General features: G+C 42.8%; 1 protein-coding gene across 5 annotated transcripts in view; it reads left to right on the top strand.

Annotated features, from left to right (window-relative positions):
• The window catches only part of TBC1D5 (TBC1 domain family member 5), an 811,132-nt gene that overhangs the window by 382,686 nt on the left and 406,433 nt on the right, over positions 1 to 22,013 (top strand). For all 5 annotated transcript variants that reach the window (XM_069729958.1, XM_069729963.1, XM_069729960.1 and 2 more), the window contains one exon: positions 16,167 to 16,233. In XM_069729958.1, the coding sequence (XP_069586059.1) occupies positions 16,167 to 16,233 (67 nt within the window). The remainder of the gene's footprint in view (positions 1 to 16,166; positions 16,234 to 22,013) is intronic.

Here is a 22,013-nt window from a genome sequence, read left to right as displayed (position 1 = left end):
ATGCGTTTGAATCGGGCCACAATCTAGTATATTAATAAGGTTTGTTAAATGGCTGATAAGATGCGGCCATTGCCTGTACATACAGAATGAAGTGTAATGTGCCAAATACTCCTCATACATGGGGAAGTGGGCCCACCAGGATTTCATTGGTTTCTCCGTGGGCTAGTTTCGTTGGCCACTACTTTTTAATATTAATGGCCTATGTGTTCTTTTAGTATCTTGAAATACAATCTAAATTATAGCCCAAATCAAATCCGTATTGACATTTGTATTGTTTGCTATTGGAAACATTCAGCATGATGGCTGACACACACCTCTACCAGCTTTACGGAGCTCCTAAAATGCAATGGACAGTTGAAATGAGTCTGTCAGCACAGCATGACTGTTCAAACCAAGCACAGATGCTTGGTGCACCCTTGGCATGACCAAGCTGCTCAGTGCATCTTCACAACTACTTGTTTTCCACCATTTTCGCTTTCTTACCTTGGTTGAGACCTCGGCTTTACAGGAGCCAAAGAAGGGATAAGAAAGCTACAATAAATAGATTTAAAGATGCACTGAACTGTTTGGCCATGCCAGGGGGGGGCATCTGTGCTTAGTTTGCATAGTTATGTTATGCTAACAGACTCCCCTTAACTGGTCTGAAAAGAAAGGTAGGTCCAGCTAAGCTGATGTATGTAAAAAATCTTCAGTACTTTGGGTTTACCTTGAGCACACTATGAATAAAGGCCTGTAAAGTGCCAGAAACGCATTGGTGGTGCAGATGTTTCCATGGATTTGTTTTCATTTTAATAATTCACAAACAAAGTATTGAAGATTTTTTTATATACTTCTGCTGAGGCAGCCCTACCTTTCTTTTTGGACTGTTAGAAGTTATGCCACAACAGTGCAATGATCTCAAGCCTTTTATCTATCTTCTGATTTTTTTGGTGAGTTTGGAACATCTGTTTTCACTGTATTAGATTCCCTTTAAAGCGACCCTGTCAGTAGGAAGTAAACTACAGGCATTGTCATGTTGAGGTTGTTATACAGATAAAAATGATACCTGCGGTGAATATATCAATCTCTTGGTTTTTGTGTAATCAGTGTTAGAAGTTTTCCGTTAATGAGATGCTCGTGCTCCGGGACGGGACTGTAGGCAGAGTCTTCTCTTCCTGCTCTATGCCAGAGAAACCAAGAAGAGACCTGTCCAAAGGGTGCTCCAAAGCACAAGCATGTTCCTCATCATAGAGACAGAGAGAGAGACAGACTGTTCTTTAGGGCGGGTCTGTGGGCAGGTTTTTCCTTGGTTTCTCTGGCCTAGAGCACCAAGATAAGACCCTGCATACAATCCCGCCCCAGAGCACGGGTATCTCATTAACTGAAATCAGTGTAACAACGCCAACCTGACATTGCTTGTAGTTTTCTTAGCAAAATCCTGCTGACAGGTTTGCGTTAAGCCTCTCTATACTCATTTAGAGACAAATAGTCTAAAGCTGTGGATTTTGCCAGGACTGGGTTATATTGTATATGAAAGCCTTCCTGACTATTTCCCCAACAGATGATGTTGGGGGAGAAGGAAGTATAGAAAATCGAGAGGTGTAGATGACAGGAGTACTCCATTCCCCCTGAGGCTTTACAGCTATTTTCTCCTTGTCACAAATTGTACAGAGGGAAAGTACATATACGCATGTATGTAGTTGGGCAGAATGTTTTTGTTGCTTATTTTTGGATACCGTGCAATGTCGGTACATAACTCTGGATGTAGATGTGAAGGCTACTTATATGTTATTCCATATGTTCAACATGTGATTTTAGTATATTCATTATCTACTATATAATTGTCTAAGGGTCACTTCCGTCTGTCTGTCTGTCCTTCTGTCATGGTTATTCATTCGCTGATTGGCCTCGGCAGCTGCCTGTCATAGCTGCCGCGACCAATCAGCGACGGCCACAGTCCGAGAAAAAATGGCCGCTCCTTCCTCCCTGCAGTCAGTGCCCGGCGTCCGCATACTCCCCTCCGGTCAGCGCTCACACAGGGTTAATGGCAGCGTTGACCGCGGTGTAATGCACTCGGTTAACGCTGCTATTAACCCTGTGTGACCACCTTTTTACTATTCATGCTGCCTATGCAGCATGAATAGTAAAAATATCTAATGTTAAAAATAATAAAAAAATAGTTACATACTCACCCTCCAGTGGCCCCCCGGATCAGGAACCGGCCTTTTCCGCTCCGCGCGACGCCCCGGTGACCGCTGCATGCATTGCGGTCTCGCGACATGATGACGTACGGTCTCGCGAGACCGCAATGCAATCTTCAGACTGGACCGCGCACCAAGCATCGGGAACCGGCCGCTTTGATCCGGAGGCTCCAGAAGGTGAATATGTAACTATTTTTTATTTTAATTCTTTTTTTTTTTTTTTTAACAGGGATATGGTGCATACTACGTGACTGGCCAATATACTACGTGACTGGGCAATATACTACGTGGCTCTGTGCTGTATACTACGTGGCTCTGTGCTGTATACTACGTGGCTCTGTGCTGTATACTACGTGGTTCTGTGCTGTATACTACGTGGCTCTGTGCTTTATACTACGTGGCTCTGTGCTGTATACTACGTGGCTCTGTGCTGTATACTACGTGGCTCTGTGCTGTATACTACGTGGCTCTGTGCTGTATACTACGTGGCTCTGTGCTGTATACTATGTGGCTCTGTGCTGTATACTATGTGGTTCTGTGCTGTATACTACGTGGCTCTGTGCTGTATACTACGTGACTGTGCTGTATACTATGTGACTGTGCTGTATACTACGTGATTGCTGTATACTACATGACTGGGCAGTATACTACGTGGCTCTGTGCTGTATACTACGTGGCTCTGTGCTGTATACTATGTGGCTCTGTGCTGTATACTACGTGGCTTTGTGCGTAGCTGGGCAATATACCGTACTATGTGATTGGGCAATATACTACGTGAACTACGTGGCTGGGCAATATACTACGTGGCTGGGCAATATACTACGTGGCTGGGCAATATACTATGTGGCTGGGCAATATACTATGTGGCTGGGCAATATACTACGTGAACTTCGTGGCTGGGCAATATACTACGTGTCTGGGCAATATACTACGTGTCTGGGCAATATACTACGTGGCTGGGCAATATACTACGTGTCTGGGCAATATACTACGTGTCTGGGCAATATACTACGTGGCTGGGCAATATACTACGTGGCTGGGCAATATACTACGTAGCTGGGCAATATATTACGTGGCTGGGCAATATACTACGTGACTGGCCAATATACTACGTGACTGGGCAATATACTACGTGGCTCTGTGCTGTATACTACGTGGCTCTGTGCTGTATACTACGTGGCTCTGTGCTGTATACTACGTGGTTCTGTGCTGTATACTACGTGGCTCTGTGCTTTATACTACGTGGCTCTGTGCTGTATACTACGTGGCTCTGTGCTGTATAGTACGTGGCTCTGTGCTGTATACTACGTGACTGTGCTGTATACTACGTGACTGTGCTGTATACTACGTGGCTCTGTGCTGTATACTACGTGGCTCTGTGCTGTATACTACGTGGCTCTGTGCTGTATACTACGTGGCTCTGTGCTGTATACTACGTGACTGTGCTGTATACTACGTGACTTTGCTGTATACTACGTGACTGGGCAGTATACTACGTGGCTCTGTGCTGTATGCTACATGGCTCTGTGCTGTATACTACGTGGCTCTGTGCTGTATACTACGTGTCTTTGTGCGTAGCTGGGCAATATACCGTACTATGTGACTGGGCAATATACTACGTGGCTGGGCAATATACTACGTGGCTGGGCAATATACTACGTAGCTGGGCAACATACTACGTGGCTGGGCAATATACTACGTGAACTTCGTGGCTGGGCAATATACTACGTGTCTGGGCAATATACTACGTGTCTGGGCAATATACTACGTGGCTGGGCAATATACTATGTGGCTGGGCAATATACTACGTAACTGGGCAATATACTACGTGACTGGGCAATATACTACGTGGCTGGGGAATATATTACGTGGCTGGGCAATATACTACGTGGCTGGGCAATATACTACGTGGACATACATATTCTAGAATACGCAATGCGTTAGAATCGGGCCACCATCTAGTATTTTATATTCACCACTATAAAACATTGTCTGCTTCCTAAAAAAGTGTACTCCATCATTATCATTCATTTCTCTTATTGTACTGTAGTTCTGTAATTAACTTGCTCTGTAATTAGAACTACCTCATATTTCTCCGAAAAGTGAAAAGGATATTCCAAAATATTGGTGCAGAATGTCTGTAAAGCATTATTTAAGGCTAATTAATCTAATTTGCTAAATATTTCTACTGATAACCAGCAGATATCATATTTTCTGTCTCATTTTCTGACGTCGGTACCATGCTGATAACATTATATGGCATGATAAATTGTGTTTTATCTCATCTCTATCATCCATATTTAGGCCATGTTCACACGTTCAGTATTTAGTAAGTTTTATACCCCAGTATTTGTAAGCCAAACCCAGGAATGGGTGAGAAATACAGAAGTGGTGACGTGTTTCTATTATACTTTTCCTGTGACTGTTCCACTCCTGGTTTAGGCTTACATATACTAAGGTAAAATGCTGACCAAATACTTAAGATTTTTCGTTGACATACCCATGAGGGCTTGTTTTTTTTATTGGATCTAGTTTTCAATGACACCGTTCACTTCACCATATAATGTAGTGAAAAATAAGTAAAAAAAAAAATTGTGTGGTACCCCCCTCAATTCCACCATTTTTATATTTTTTTTTTATTTGAATTACTGCTATATTAAGTCACGGTATTCATTGTGTAGTAAAAATCTGGCAACATAATTTTCAACGTCCGAATGATTACAGTAATGTCACGAACACAAGGGTCAATCCAGCGGATGGCACAACAAACACCAACAATTGGATGGGAAAAGGGGGAGGAAAGCCCTAATAGTAGGGAATGAGGGATGGGACACCTCCTTACTCAGCCTGTGCCTGTCCTTAAGCTCCTCTAAAGCCCTATGTGGGTCCTTTCCCCCGCCGCCATTACGTTCCTCCTCCCTAGCGGTCACCTCACTAAACCCTGGCTAGTTCACTGGTCGGCAAGGACGCTAGCCTCACCACTACAGCTAGTACAAACACAGGGGATTGTGACAAGTGCGAGACAGACAAGATATAAAATCAAGCAACTTAGCTCCAGGCTCCACTGCCAAGCTCCACACCGCAGAAAACGGAAACAGGACCCCTAACTCCACAGAAGTAACAGATTCAGTGTTGACACCAGAGAGCTGCAACTCCAAGGCTGGCATGCATAGAAAACTCTATTACCAACAGTCAGCTGATGTGTCATGTGACTAAATGATGGTTGGAGTGGTCACCACCCACAACAGCTGACCTAGCAACACAGCAGCTTCCAGCAAGCTGCCAGCAAGGACACTGACATTAACCCTTGATGGCACAAAAGCAAAAAAAACCCCAGTGTTTAAATTAAAGCAGAGACAGAGCTGTCACGATTTAAAAAATGTATTGTGAAAAGTGATGCTGAACTTATACAGTATATATATATATATATATATATATATATATATATATATATATATATATATTTATATTCAAAAAAAGATTGCACTCTATCATCCTAAAGCATGTGAAATTTGAATAGCAATGCGGCTTTGGAGGATTAGGAAAAAATGAGACGCTTAGCATAACATTTGGCCAAATATTATGTGCCCATCAACCATCGTCAAGGTGGTCTCAGCCTGAAGGGTCTCTGACCTGTGTGAATACCTCTCTAAGGCTGATGACTGCGTTCCTGGGTGAATGTGGACACCTCTGTCAGCAATGCCTGTATTTATGGGTAAGTAGGGACCTGCTGTATGTAGGAGGAGCTACCTCCATATTGCTATTCAAATTTCACATATTCCAAATTGACATGCTTTAGCATGATAGAGTGCAACCTTTTTTTGTATATTGTATATGGAGGTAGCTCCTCCTGGTATGCACCTATTCACACTAGTCTGGATGTGCCAGTCAGTTTTTTTGTCTTTTATATATATTTATAGATATATATACAGTGGGCAAAAAGGTATTTGTTACCATGTCGATTTTGCAAGTTATCCGATCTACAAAGAATGGAGAAGTCTGTAATTTTTATTGTAGGTGCTCTTCAAATGTGAGAGACAGAATCTAAAAATCACATTGATGTTTAGATAACTAAATAGCATTTTATTGCATGAAATAAGTATTTGATCACCTACCAAGATTTCTGACTCTCACAGACCTGTTAGTTTTTCTTTAAGTCCTCTGCCTCTGCACTCATTACCTGGATTAATTGCTCCTTTTTGAACTTGTTGCCTGTATAAGAAACACCTGTGCACACACTCAGTGAACCACTCCAACCTCTCCACCATGGCCAAGACCAAAGCACTATCTAAGCACACCAGGGACAAAATTGTAGAGCTGGCCAAGGCTGAGATGGGCTTCAGAACAATAGGTAAGCAGCTTGGTGTGAAGGCAACAACTGTTGGCACAATTAGAAAATGGAAGAAACGCAAGATGACTGTCCATCTTCCTTGGTCTGAGTGTATGCAAGATCTTGCCTTGTGGGGTAAGGATGATTCAGAGAAAGGTCAGTAATCACTAAATCATAATATACCCCATAAAACCAATTTTATTGTTAAATAGTTAAAATACCACCGACCTGTGGTCATACCATACACACAAAACACACCGTGAAAATTTGGTATAGGGATGAGTGTTCCTGCAATGATTCCTAAACTGGTGCCTGCCTATCTGTGGGGGCTGGCGCCCTAGGTGAAGCGTTGTGGCGCCCCCGCTCAACGATGGCTGGCCCTGGGTTCCCTAGATAAACCCTAATGATCCAATTGGGTCCCTCTACCCAGATATTTTGCTAAAAGTACCCCTAACAATCATACACAGATCACACCTATATATAAGGAATCCTAATCCCCACACCGTGCTATAAAAACAATAGAGAACATGTGAAAAGGCATAAGACGGCAATTAGATAGATGCAGCACATAAGTTATCAATGTTGTACACAGTATGCTGTCATAGACCCCTATATCTCGCATATCTTAGCTTTCCAATTTGCATGGATAATCATATAAATAATAGATATACTACATCATGCAGTTAGTATCCTTCTATGCCATTCCATACAGGTGCTATTGTGAGTATACTGATAAGTCCAGATCAAAGTTCAGATCAAAATAAAGTACTCATCTCAAACATAGCATGCCGTCCGCCTCTCATAAGTACCGCCTCAACGCGTTTCGCCCCTCTGGCTCATCAGGAGGCCCGATTCCATAACATGTATCCCAATGGTATATGATAGCTCTGAATACCGATGCACTAACCTCAGATTTAAAAGGTCCGCCGGGGCTCTGGAGCTGCCTCACTTCCTGTTGTTTAACCGGAAGTCTGCCCCCCTGATGTCTCGTGGGTAAGGAATACAGCGGAGACTCGCGGTGGAACGCATCCGCTGTTCCTGCGTTCCACAGGCTGTATACTGCGCAGGCTCCTCGTGGAGCGCACACGGAGCTGATGTACAAGTGTGTTGAAATCCACTGGGGCCTGTGTCGTACTGCGCTTGCGTCAGAGTGGAACGCATCAGACTACAAGCTGCATTTCACTTACTGGATATAGTATACACTAAATGCCACTGCGCAAACTCCTGATTATACGCCGCATACGAAGACTCTACAACACATATAGGCAGCATTAAGGTACATCTAGTTCGCCGTCACTTTTGATAGTAATAGCAAGGCCTTCTTTTTGCTATCTCACTATAAAATGAGCCATTCTATACCACACTTGCTATCAGATACCGTATTAAAAAGCAGACTTCCAACATACCCACAATATAAAGGCAGATACCCCAAATAAATGTATCACAGATATACCGTTTCTTTTAAGTGGTGGACCAGTATACCTGAGGATTTTTATCCCATATTATAGCGTCCACACTAATCTGTGTATCACCCCGAAAAAAGGTGAATTCTAGAATAAAGACATGGCTAGATTTCTTAGTGGAAATACATAGTCCCTTCAAACTTTATATAAGCAAAAAGGAGGAGAAAACAGAAGACCCAAAAGAAATCGCCCACATAAGGCCCAAAAGCTACAGAAAACATGCGAAGTATAATTTGTTTTAAACCCTTTGGGGTCATTGCATCCATCCTAAAGGTCCATTCACATTCTCCCTGTAAAATTGTCCTGTCCAGATTCCCCCCCTCTCGGATTGGGTTTCACCACTTCAATCACCATAACTTTGACATTCACCGTATCAGTCGGATGCTGAAACCTCATGTGTCTCGCCAGAGTGGTGTCCCTGTTGTTTCTGATGTCCCCCATATGTTCGCCTACCCTCCTCCGTAATTCTCTCTTAGTTTTTCCAATGTAATCCTTTGGACAGGGACAGGTGGCCATATATACCACCCCTGTGGATTTACAATTCGAAAAATCCCTCTGATGGAAAACTTTCCTAGTGGACGAGCTTACAAATGCCTTGTTGGGTTTCATCCCTTTACACATCTGGCAGTCTCCACATCGAAAGAAGCCACAAGGCTTTCTATCGAGCCACATGTCCCCAGCTACTGGCCTCATGTAGTGACTATGGACTAATACATCTTTTAATGTCTTCACTCTCCTATATGTGATGTCTGGGCGTGTACCCAACAAGTCCCTGAGGTTCGGATCCATTTTTAGGATATCCCAGTGCCTACTTATGACTTCCCTAACCTTATGATGTTGATGGTCATAGGTCCCTATGATCCTAATCACATCATTTGTTGTTTCACTCGGGTTGTCTTGCTTATGTAGTAGATGTTATCTGTTTTTATTTGCCGCAGACTGATACTCTTTCCAGGACATGTCCAGAATAGCCCTTTTCCCTAAATCTATTGAACATATCCTCAGCTTGACTATGAAACATCCTCTTATCTAAGCAATTTCTCCTAAAGGTACCTTCACACTGAACAACGATAACGATAGCGATCCGTGACGTTGCAGCGTCCTGGATAGCAATATCGTTGTGTTTGACACGCAGCAGCGATCTGGATCCTGCTGTGACATCGCTGATCGGAGCTAGAAGGCCAGAACTTTATTTCGTCGCTGGATCACCCGCTAACATCGCTGAATCGGCGTGTGTGACGCCGATCCAGCGATGTGTTCACTGGTAACCAGGGTAAATATCGGGTTACTAAGCGCAGGGCCGCGCTTAGTAACCCGATGTTTACCCTGGTTACCATTGTAAATGTAAAAAAAACACATACTTACATTCCGGTGCCTGTCACGTCCCCGGCGTGAGCTTCCCTGCACTCCTCCTGCATCCTGTGTCAGCGCCGGCTGGCCGTAAAGCAGAGCATAGCGTTGACGTCACCGCTCTGCTTTACGGCCGGTGCTTACACAGGATGCAGGAGGCGTGCAGGGAACCGGACGCCGGGGACGTGACAGGCACCGGAATGTGAGTATGTGTTTTTTTTTACATTTCCAATGGTACCCATGGTAATCATCGGGTTACTAAGCGCGGCCCTGCGCTTAGTAACCCGATGTTTACCCTGGTTACCCGGGACTTAGGCATCGTTGGTCGCTGGAGAGCTGTCTGTATGACAGCTCTCCAGCGACCACACAAGGACTTTCCAACGATCACGGCGAGGTCGTATCGCTGGTCGTGATCGTTGGAAAGTTGGTGAGTGTGACGGTACCTTAAGTCTCAAGAACTGTCCCTTAGGGATCCCCTTTTGAGAGGAACTGGGTGATGGCTGTTCCAATTCAAGAGACTGTTTGTACTAGTTGGTTTGCGGTATATGCTAGTTGTTAAACCTCCATTTTGTTTCTTTCTGATTTTGACATCTAGGAATGCTAGTTCTTCCCTGTGAATTTCTGAGGTATACCCCAAACCAATCTCGTTGATATTCAATTCTTTGATGAATGTTTCAAACTGATTTTTGGTACCTGTCCAAACAACAAAGACATCATCTATATATCTGAGCCATATGGCCGCAAACTCATGCCACAACTTGGTCACTTCACCAAATACCAATGTCTCCTCCCACCAGCCCAGGAACAAATTTGCATACGATGAGGCACAGGGGCACCCCATCGCAGTGACCCTGAGCTGGTGGTAGTATTTGCCATTGAATTTGAACGTATTGTGGGTAAGGATAAAACTTAAGAGAGATTCTACGAACTCATTATGTTCCCTGCAGGCTATCGACCTTTGTTGAAGAAAATTGTGTACTCCCCTAATCCCAGCATCATGTGGTATTCTACTATAAAGGTCTTCCACATCAATTGATGCTAGCCAAGAATTTTTTTCAAGTTGCAGCCCTTCTAGTTTTTTCAAAAGATCTGCCGTATCCCTCAAATAAGAAGGAATAGATACCACGAATGGGCGAAGGATTTCATCTATGTAGAGGCCACAATTCTGTGTCAAAGAGTCGACACCAGACACAATTGGTCGTCCCTTAATGGGGCTCAGCCCCTTGTGTACTGTAGGTAATGTGTAAAAAGTTGCCTGCAGGGGAAAATTGGGTAGCAAAAATTCAAATTCACTCTAAGGGTATGTGCACACGTCAGGATTTCTTGCAGAAATTTTCCTGACAAAAACAGGACATTTCTGCTAGAAATCCGCATGCGTTTTTACCGAGTTTTTCATGCGTTTTTCACACGTTTTTGGTGCGTTTTTTGTGCGTTTTTCCCAAATGCATAGAATTGCGGAAAAAACGCAGAAAATCCACAAAAATAATGAACATGCTCATTTTTTTACCGCGATGCGTTTTTTCGCAGAAAAAACGCATCCATGTGCACAAAACATGGAGAATGCATTCTAAATGATAGAATGCATAATGTATGCGTTTTTAATGAGTTTTTATAGCGTTTTTAGCGCGAAAAAACCTGAACATGTGCACATGGCCTTAGAAATAAGCCTATTACTAAGAGCTCCATCAAGGAGTTCTTTTAATATCTCTTTGTAGTTACCCACTGGATAGGACCTTAGAACCTCATACGTATTTTTATCCTGAAGGATGGTGTTGCACATCTCACAATATGTCTGATGCCCCATAATGACCAAGTTTCCACCTTTGTTAGATGATTTAATCACTAACTGGTCATTCCCTCTTAGTGTTTCCAGTGCCGATCTTTTACCTTCTGTCAAATTATGATCTACATCTGAATCAATGGTCTCTTGATTTTTCTAAGATCTCTCTCTACTAATTGTAGAAAGATATCTATGTTGTTTGTATCAGCCTGTGGTGGCATCTTTACACTTTTATTTTTGAGAGTTGTAAAGGGACCATTACCTGTAACAATTCCCTGCTCATTTTCTCTAAGGAGGACCACTAGAACTTGATAGCTTTCCAAATCCTCCTCCTGAAGACCCTGTTGAAAACATTCCTCCCTGTTGTTATGCATGAAGAATTTTTTCCACGTAAGTTTTCTGCAAAAGAGGTTCAAATCTTTAAACCAGAGGTCCCCAACTCCAGTCCTCAAGGCCCACCAACAGGTCATGTTTTCAGGATTTCCTTTGCATTGCACAGGTGATGCAATTATTACCTGGGCAAGACTAAGGAAATCCTGAAAACATGACATGTTGGTGGGCCTTGAGGACTGGAGTTGGGGACCTCTGCTTTAAACCATCCAAAGCAGTTGTAGTGATTAGTCGGTACAAAGTTTAATCCCTTCTGTAAGACACTGTACTCATTTCTAGAGAGAGAATGTGTGGACAGATTTATTATTTGACCCCTATCTAAATGGGCTTGGTTCTGAGATGATATCCTGTTCTCACACCTTGTTCTAAAAAAGAAGATGATGATGATGATGACAAAGAGGAGGCTGGAACCGGTACATCCCTTGGAGTTGGAACAGATATTTTTAACATTCCCTCTCCATTTCTGTAATTCCCCCTTCCCCTCCTTCCATGTCTCCCTCTTGGGTGTTGCCATTTTTGTCTAAATACTGGTCCCCCACTTGCTTGTGCCCCTCTAAAGGATGTCTCAGATCTCTCAGTATCTGAAGTCTCAATGTCTGAGGAAGAAATCTCCACCGGTCTTTCTCTTTGAAAATTATATGCCTGATTATCTGCAAAATTTTTGAGATCCTTCTGAAACTGTATCTGTTTCCCCTCTTTAAGTAGGGCCTGATATTTTTCTACAGAAGTCTGTAGGAGACCCTCCCTTCTATTAAAGTCTGGATCTGATTTAAACATCAGGATTTAAAGGTCAGGAATCAGCCCAGAACTAAACGGAAGGACCTGGTCAATGACCTGTAGAGAACTGGGACCACAGTCTCAAACATTACTATTAGTAGCACACTACGCTGTCATGGATTAAAATCCTACAGGGCACGCAAGGTCCCCGTGCTCATGCTAGCACATGTCCAGGCCCATTTGAAGTTCGCCATTGATTGTCTGGATGATCCAGAAGAGGCGTGGGAGAAAATCATGTGTCCAGATGAGACCAAAATAGACCTTTTTGGTATCAACTCCACTTGCTGTATTTGGAGTAACAATAAGGATGAGTTCATCGTCAAATACAATGTCCCAACTTGTGAAGCATGGTGAAGGAAACATCATACTTTGGGCGTGCTTTTCTGCAAAGGGGACAGGCCAACTGCACCTTATTGAAGGGAGGATGGATGGGTTATGTATCGCAAGATTTTGGCCAACTATCAGTAAGAGCATTGAAGATGGGTCGTGGCTGGGTCATCCAGCATGAGAAGCCCCCAAAACACACTGCCAAGGCCACTAAGGAGTGGCTCTGTAAAAAGCATTTTGCAGTCCAGGAGTGGCCTATAAAGTGTCCAGCGCTGAACCCAATAGAAAATCTTTGGAGCAAAGTGAAATTCAATGTTGCCCAGTGACAGCCCCAAAGCCTGAAAGATCTGGAGAAGATCTGTATGGAGGAGTGGGCCAAAATCCCTGATGCAGTGTGTGCAAACTGCAGGAAACATCTGACCTCTGTAATTGCAAACATATCATATGTTAAGTTCTGTTATTCTATTGTATCAAATACTTATTTCATGCAATAAAATGCAGATGGGTTGTCCGGTCTTAAGTTACAATAGAATGACTACAGGCTTATGAATCCTCACATTGCTTGCACTATATGCTGTGACGATTCTCCAGTGCCAGGAGCGGGCAGTCATATGATCCCAAATATGTGATTTGTATACTCCCAGCCACATTCTGACTAGACTGTATCCGGCCTTGCATTGAGCAAGGCAACGCCCATGTAGTCGGCACGTAACCCTCTGTATACAAATCACATTCTTGCAGTTACGCTCCCGGCATCAGAGAATCCTCACAGAGCGCAGTGCACACGATGTGAGGATTCACAAGTCTACAGTTTCATAGAGTGACTGCAGACTTGTAGCGTAAGACCAGACATCCCCTTTAAGAAAAATAGTCTGAAAAGTCTTTTTGGCAATAAGAAAGCTTTACCAGATATCCTTTGCTAATTTTGTAAATGTTTGGCTGACGCTCCTGTACAGCAGTAATTTAAGTTTAAGCCAAGAAAAGCATTTATGAGGCTTTTATATTGATTTAGTGTCCTTCATTTATATATCTCCCATGAATGATATTATATCTTGTTTCCTAATGAGAATATTGCAGCATGCATGGGATTAGGTTGTGCAAATGTTTCAAAATGATTCCTCAAATAAATCTCCGGCATATTCTGGAAGCAACCAAATCACACGTTCCAATAAAATCACATATTGCCCCAATAAAAGCCTATTTTCAGATATTAGAAGACGATTTGCCATTTGTTTTATAGCTTCCATGTTTTCCATATTGAACGCATTTGTTTTCAGAAAACCCGAACCCGCAGCTGTATCCTTCCTCCAGTCTGTTGTCAAACGTAATCAACCTCTCGTTTTAGTTATAGGCTAAAATGTTTTCTATTAAATAATGTGGAAATCTGATTGTGTCAGTATTGCAGGGCATTAATCTAGCCGTAATCCCCTGTCTTTCACACATTTGACGTAGAAATGCCATGGGGTGTAAGCTAAATAACATAAAATACACATTTTTGAGACAATTATGTGGTCTATAAGGCTATTAATACGCAGATGTAACAAGATTCATTACTCAGTCTTGGGTTTGGGTGATATATTGACGCTGTATGAAAATTTATTATGTCAACTTAATTACTCCCCTGTTTCGTTCTTATAGTTTTATATTTCCAAACTCGAATTCTCAGGCTTTCACCATGTTTCTTTTTATAGAGAATTCATACTCAAAATGGAAAAATGGCCACGTATTAGAAGTAGATCAGAAGATAAAACGGTGTCCAGAGTTTGGCCATTATGTTTCTTTTACTTATAGAAATATTTGCACATGATTTTTGGCTACTTTTTTAGTGTTTTGCGCCATATTCATTTTTACATTTGCAGATTTTTTAAAAAAAAGTTAATTTAATGTCTCCTGATTTTTACTTCACCACTGTGAGCGCAGTTTGGGTTTCCAGATGTTTTCAGCTGGTTCATCATTTGCAACTTTTTGCAAATGTCCCCTCAAGTGAGTGTATCTACATCGGAAATTTTAGTCCATGTTTTCCAATACGTACGAGTTTTTGCTCTAAATAGTTGCAAAAATGTTAAAGACAAAAATGAAGACCAAAAGCACTAGAACTCTAGTGCCACCTATTGGAGGTAGCAATCCTGACAGTCAATGTCGACCCTTTAACGAGCCTTGTCACATGACTTAGGATAAACACCAAACCAGAATCTCAATTTGCAGACACTGTGTTTCGGGGTACTGCCCCTCGTCAGTGCAAAGTGGAGATCTGGTTTGTCTGTGAGAGGCATCTGACCGGGATCCAAGAAGTATTGTTTCTCCTTGTCGAGAGTGACATGTTAAGCATGTCGAGGTGAGGAGACTTAAAGTCGCAATGCTCCTCTGGGAAATATGCAAATTGTCTCTTCAGAGAGGAAGAAGACTAGACCTCTAGTGCCAACTATTGGAAGTAGCAATCCTAACAGTCAATGTCGACTCTTTAACGAGTCTTGTCACATGACTAAGGATAATAGCCAAACCAGAGTCTCATTTTGCAGACATAGTGTATCGGGGTACTGCCCCTCGTCAGTGCAAAGTGGAGATCTGGTTTGGCTGATTGAGAGGCGTCTGACCGGGATCCAAGAAGTATCGTTTCTCCTTGCGGAGAGTGACATGATAAGCATGTCAAGGTGAGGAGACCTAAAACCGCAATGCTCCTCTGGGAAATATGCAAATTGTCTCTTCAGACAATTTTAGACTTTGAAGAGACAATTTGCTTATTTCCCAGAGGAGCATTGCGGCTTTAAGTCTCCTCACCACGACATGCTTAACATGTCACTCTCCGCAAGGAGAAACGATACTTCTTGGACCAAAAGCACAAAATTCATGAACCTCGTGTACCACATAGAATAATTTGACATAAAAATGGCAGCGAATAGCACAATCCCAAAAAGAGACTTAAAAAACAAAACAAAAAAAAAAATGATGATTCCAGACCATTGGCTTTCCTTTCTGTTGAGTTGTGGCGGCCATTCTTGCTAATGTTAGTCAACTTAGTCGTCTTGTTCGATAGTTTTTTTTTTGTAATTGCCACTTTTATATTAGCAGAACATGCAAAATAAACATTTTTGCTTCCAAAAAAGCAAATTTGTCATTGCTGTTTCAATTTGATAGTATTCTCTTTAACTGATATTGACCAAAGTGAATGTTATAAAATGATTGGTCAACTTCCCTCATCATACAGATGTGTCCTTCCTTACCTTTACCCTGCGGTACAAGAAGATTGGTATGGAATGGTCAAAAAGAAAACAATAAAATACAATGTTGAGATACTCTGTCGGAGATGTTTATGCTATATGTGTCTATGTGTGGCCCTCCAGTGACTTACGTTTTGCCGCCATGTCACAATAATGTATAGAAGTTGTTTTGTTACAGTTAATGGAATTCCAATAATTCCTAAAGGTTTTTGCATGCACTGCTTCTAGAACACGCTCATCTTGACATATCTTTGTTTTTGATTTACTATAAAGCATATCAGTGGTAATTTTCGCTTTTTACCAGTAGATTTAGTAAGACTTGGCTCTTTATTGCATCTTTTTATCTTACAGGAATATCTGTAGATGAAAAAAGATCTCAGCCAGCCTCCAATTCAGAGCACATCTTTATATCATACAGGTATTTCATTAAATATTGATCTCCTAATTGTCTGTATAGCACTTCCATTACACAGTCATGATCGGATCAATCATATAAGGAAAAGGTTTATTTAAAGTGGATTTGTCGCTGCACTCACAGTACCATGCAGTCTTGCTGAAAGTCCGTGTAATGTCGGGACAGGTCTCGTGTACTATTTGGCCAAACAGCATGGAAATATATTGCTCTATTTTAGATAATAAAGCCCCCCAAAAAGACTATAGTAAACTCATAGTAAAACATCCGCTTTATTCCTGAGAATTCTGACCCGGTCTCCCCATGGTTCTTTGGGTTTATCATATTCATGACCTTTTTCTAGGGTAGGTCATCAATAAAGCATTGATGCAGTTCGACACTCATCACCACCACCAATATGCTGTTATTATCTCCTATGATGGCTGGATGTAAACACTTAAAAGGAATCTGTCACCAGGTTTTTGCTAGCTCATGTAGTTGATGATGCTTGTGGGGCCATGAACCGATACTATACAGAGAATATTGTAATTGCATCTAGGGGAAACTCTAAACTGATTTTTAGATATAGTAAAAATGAGCCAATGGCATCTTAAATAACTTGCAGATCACTAAATGTTTTAAAGAATCTGTCACCAGGTTTTTCCCACCTAATCAGACAGCTGCATAATATAACGACAGAAGCTCTGATTCCAGTGATATTTCACTTACTGGGCTGCTTGCTGTAGTTTTCATAAAGTCACTGTTTTATCAGCAGGAGATTATCAATAGAGAATTAGTTACCCTGCTTCATGTAGTCCTCTATATTCAGGAGCTCTGTATAACTCTGCCTCCATCACTGATTGTCAGTTTTCTGCTTTTGCATAGTATACACAGAAAGATGCTGATCAGCGGTGTGGACGGAGTTATACAGAGCTCAGCATTCAGAGAACTGGTTAGATCCGCAGAAGATAAAACCATGAATTTATTTAAAAAATAAATACAAAACTCAGCCCAGTAAGTGACACATCGCTGGAATCTGTGTCGCGCCCCTATATCATGCTGCTCATAGATGGTAGCAAAAACCTGATGATAGATTCCCTTTAAAACATTATTCCAGTCCGCATATGTGTCTGCAAACACATACATCACAGCCTCCACATGGAAAAGGGAAGGATGGTTTATTAGCATATCTGTTGTGGATTCTGTTTTTGGGCTCCCTCTGGTGGTTACAGATGGTACTGGGTGACTTGTGTTCTCTGCGGTCTCTGGTGTCCACCTGTTCTATCAGGATATGGGAGTTTCCTATTTAACCTGGCTTTCTTGTCATTTCCTCGCCGGCTATCAATGTAATCAGTGTGTCTTGTTACCTCTGCTTCCCGCTTCTGTAATCTTCAGGACAAGCTAAGTTTTTGATTTTCCTGTTCCACGTTTTGCTTAATTTTTGTCTTAGTCCAGCTTGCAGATATGTGATTCCTTTTTGCTGGTTGCTCTAGTGGGCTGATATTACTCCTCATGTTCCATGAGTTGGAACATGAGTTCAAGTAATTTCAGGATGGTTTTTTGTAGGGTTTTTCGCTGACCGTGCAGTTCACTTTTGTATCCTCTGCTATCTAGCTTTAGCGGGCCTCATTTTGCTGAATCTGTTTTCATAACTACGTATGTGCTTTCCTCTCATTTCACCGTCATTACATGTGGGGGGCTGCTATTTCTGTGGGGTGTTTCTCTGGAGGCAAGAGAGGTCTGTGTTTCTTCTAATAGGGAAAGTTAGTTCTTCGGCTGGTGCGAGACGTCTAGGAATCATCGTAGGCACGTTCCCCGGCTACAGCTAGTTGTGTGTTGAGGTTCAGGATCGCGGTCAGCTCAGTTTCCATCACCCTAGAGCTTGTTTTGTTTTTTGTGCTTGTCCTTTTGTGATTCCCTGCCATTGGGATCATGACAGTATAGCCGGCCAAAAAGTGGTAATCGTATTGGCTGAAGTAGGAGGAAAAGTAGTCTGAGGAAGTTTTTTTTTTTTTTTTTTTTTCCCTCAGAGTTTGCTGCCTAGCCTTAATTGCAGCCTGGCTGCGTCTTACCTCCTCTTAATCCTTGAATGGCTCTGACCTCAGCTGTTTATCATGGACATCCAGAGTTTGGCTTCCAGCCTGAATAATCTTGCTGCTAAGGTTCAAAATATACAAGATTTTGTTGTACATGCTCCTATGTCTGAACCTAGAATTCCTATCCCAGAGTTTTTTTTCTGGAGATAGATCTAGTTTTCTGAATTTTAGGAACAATTGCAAGTTGTTTCTTTCTTTGAAATCTCGCTCTTCTGGAGACCCTGCTCAGCAAGTCAAGATTGTAATATCTTTCCTGCGGGGTGACCCTCAGAATTGGGCATTTGCATTGGCACCAGGGGATCCTGCGTTGCTCAATGTGGATGCGTTTTTTCTGGCATTGGGTTTGCTCTATGAGGAACCTAACCTAGAGATTCAGGCTGAAAAAGCTTTATTGGCTCTCTCTCAGGGGCAAGATGAAGCAGAAATATATTGTCAGAAATTTCGGAAATGGTCGGTGCTTACTCAGTGGAATGAGTGCGCCCTGGCTGCAAGATTCAGAGATGGCCTTTCTGAGGCCATTAAAGATGTCATGGTGGGGTTCCCTGCGCCTACAGGTCTGAATGAGTCTATGACTATGGCTATTCAGATTGATCGGCGTTTACGGGAGCGCAAACCTGTGCACCATTTGGCGGTGTCTTCTGAACAGGCACCTGAGACAATGCAATGTGATAGAATTCAGTCCAGAAGTGAACGGCAAAACTATAGGCGGAAAAATGGGTTGTGTTTTTATTGTGGTGATTCAGCTCATGTTATATCAGCATGCTCTAAACGCACAAAAAAGGTTGATAAGTCTGTTGCCATTAGTACTTTACAGTCTAAGTTCATTCTGTCTGTGACTCTGATTTGTTCATTATCAGCCATTTCCGTCGATGCCTATGTGGATTCAGGCGCTGCCCTGAGTCTTATGGATTGGTCATTTGCCAACCGCTGTGGGTTTAGTCTGGAGCCTCTGGAAGTCCCTATTCCTTTGAAAGGAATTGACTCTACACCTTTGACTATGAATAAACCTCAGTACTGGACACAAGTGACCATGCGTATGACTCCCGTTCATCAGGAGGTGATTCGCTTCCTGGTACTGTATAATTTACATGATGTTTTAGTGCTTGGTCTGCCATGGTTACAAACTCATAACCCAGTCTTGGACTGGAAAACGATGTCTGTGTTAAGCTGGGGATGTCAGGGGGTTCATGATGATGCACCTCTGATTTCTATCGCTTCATCTACTCCTTCTGAGGTTCCTGTATTTTTGTCTGATTATCGGGATGTTTTTGAGGAGCCTAAGCTCAATTCGCTTCCTCCTCACAGGGATTGCGATTGTGCTATAGATTTGATTCCTGGCAGTAAATTTCCTAAAGGTCGTTTGTTCAATCTGTCAGTGCCAGAGCATACTGCTATGCGGGATTATGTTAAGGAGTCCTTGGAAAAGGGACATATCCGTCCATCTTTGTCCCCTTTGGGAGCAGGTTTTTTTTTCGTGGCCAAAAAAGATGGTTCCTTGAGGCCTTGTATAGATTATCGTCTTTTGAATAAGATTACCGTAAAATATCAGTATCCTTTGCCATTGTTGACTGATTTGTTTGCTCGCATTAAGGTGGCTAAATGGTTCACTAAGATTGATCTTCGGGGTGCGTATAATCTTGTGCGGATAAAGCAGGGTGATGAGTGGAAAACCGCATTTAATACGCCTGAGGGCCATTTTGAGTATTTGGTGATGCCTTTTGGACTTTCTAATGCTCCTTCTGTTTTCCAGTCCTTTATGCACGATATTTTCCGTGAATATCTGGATAAATTTATGATTGTGTATTTGGATGATGTTTTGGTTTTTTCGGATGACTGGGAGTCCCATGTTCAGCAGGTCAGGAAGGTGTTTCAGGTCCTGCGGGCCAATTCTTTGTTTGTAAAGGGTTCAAAGTGTCTCTTTGGAGTCCAGAAGATTTCTTTTTTGGGGTATATTTTTTTCCCCTTCTACTATTGAGATGGATCCCGTCAAGGTTCAGGCTATTTGTGACTGGACGCAGCCTACATCTCTTAAGAGTCTACAGAAGTTCTTGGGCTTTGCTAATTTTTATCGTCGTTTCATAACTAATTTTTCTAGTGTTGTTAAGCCTTTGACGGATTTGACTAAGAAGGGTGCTGATGTTGCTGATTGGTCTCCTGCGGCTGTGGAGGCCTTTCAGGAACTTAAGCGCCGGTTTTCTTCTGCTCCTGTGTTGCGTCAGCCGGATATTTCGCTTCCTTTTCAGGTTGAGGTTGATGCTTCTGAGATTGGAGCGGGGGCGGTTTTGTCACAGAGAAGCTCCGATTGCTCAGTGATGAAGCCATGTGCGTTCTTTTCTAGAAAGTTTTCGCCCACTGAGCGGAATTATGATGTTGGTAATCGGGAGCTTTTGGCCATGAAGTGGGCATTTGAGGAGTGGCGTCATTGGCTTGAGGGTGCTAGACATCGTGTGGTGGTCTTGACTGATCACAAAAATCTGATTTACCTTGAGTCTGCCAAGCGTCTGAATCCTAGACAGGCTCGTTGGTCACTGTTTTTCTCCCGTTTCGATTTTGTGGTTTCATACCTGCCAGGTTCAAAGAATGTGAAGGCGGATGCTCTTTCTAGGAGTTTTGTGCCTGACTCCCCTGGAAATTCTGAGCCCACTGGTATCCTTAGGGATGGGGTGATTTTGTCGGCTGTCTCCCCAGACTTGCGACGTGCTTTGCAGGAGTTTCAGGCGGATAAACCTGATCGTTGTCCGCCTGAAAGACTGTTTGTTCCGGATAATTGGACCAGTAGAGTCATCTCCGAGGTCCATTCTTCTGCGTTGGCAGGTCATCCTGGAATATTTGGTACTAGAGACTTGGTGGCCAGGTCTTTTTGGTGGCCTTCCTTGTCGAGGGATGTGCGTTCTTTTGTGCAGTCTTGTGAAGTTTGCGCTCGGGCTAAGCCTTGCTGTTCTCGGGCCAGTGGATTGTTGTCACCTTTGCCTATCCCGAAGAGGCCTTGGACGCACATTTCCATGGACTTTATTTCGGATCTCCCTGTCCCTCAAAAAATGTCCGTCATCTGGGTTGTGTGTGACCGCTTTTCTAAGATGGTTCATCTGGTACCCTTGCCTAAGTTACCTTCCTCCTCTGAGTTGGTCCCTCTGTTTTTTCAGAACGTGGTTCGTTTGCATGGGATTCCGGAGAACATCGTTTCTGACAGGGGATCCCAGTTTGTGTCTAGATTTTGGCGGACGTTCTGTGCTAAGATGGGCATTGATTTGTCCTTTTCGTCTGCATTCCATCCTCAGACGAATGGCCAGACGGAACGAACTAATCAGACCTTGGAAACTTATTTAAGGTGTTTTGTTTCTGCTGATCAAGATGACTGGGTTACCTTTTTGCCGCTTGCCGAATTTGCCCTTAATAATCGGGCTAGTTCTGCTACCTTGGTTTCTCCTTTCTTTTGTAATTCGGGGTTTCATCCTCGTTTTTCCTCTGGTCAGGTCGAGCCTTCTGATTGTCCTGGAGTGGACATGGTGGTGGATAGGTTGCATCAGATTTGGAGTCATGTGGTGGACAATTTGAAGTTGTCCCAGGAGAGGGCTCAGCAGTTTGCTAATCGCCGTCGCCGCGTGGGTCCTCGACTTCGTGTTGGGGACTTGGTGTGGTTGTCTTCTCGTTTTGTTCCTATGAAGGTCTCTTCTCCTAAGTTCAAGCCTCGGTTCATCGGTCCCTATAGGA

This window comes from Ranitomeya imitator, chromosome 6 (assembly GCF_032444005.1).
Source record: "Ranitomeya imitator isolate aRanImi1 chromosome 6, aRanImi1.pri, whole genome shotgun sequence".
In the NCBI taxonomy this organism is placed as follows: domain Eukaryota; kingdom Metazoa; phylum Chordata; class Amphibia; order Anura; family Dendrobatidae; genus Ranitomeya; species Ranitomeya imitator.
Note: the sequence above shows the minus strand (reverse complement) of the source record. Positions and strands in the feature narration are given on the sequence as shown.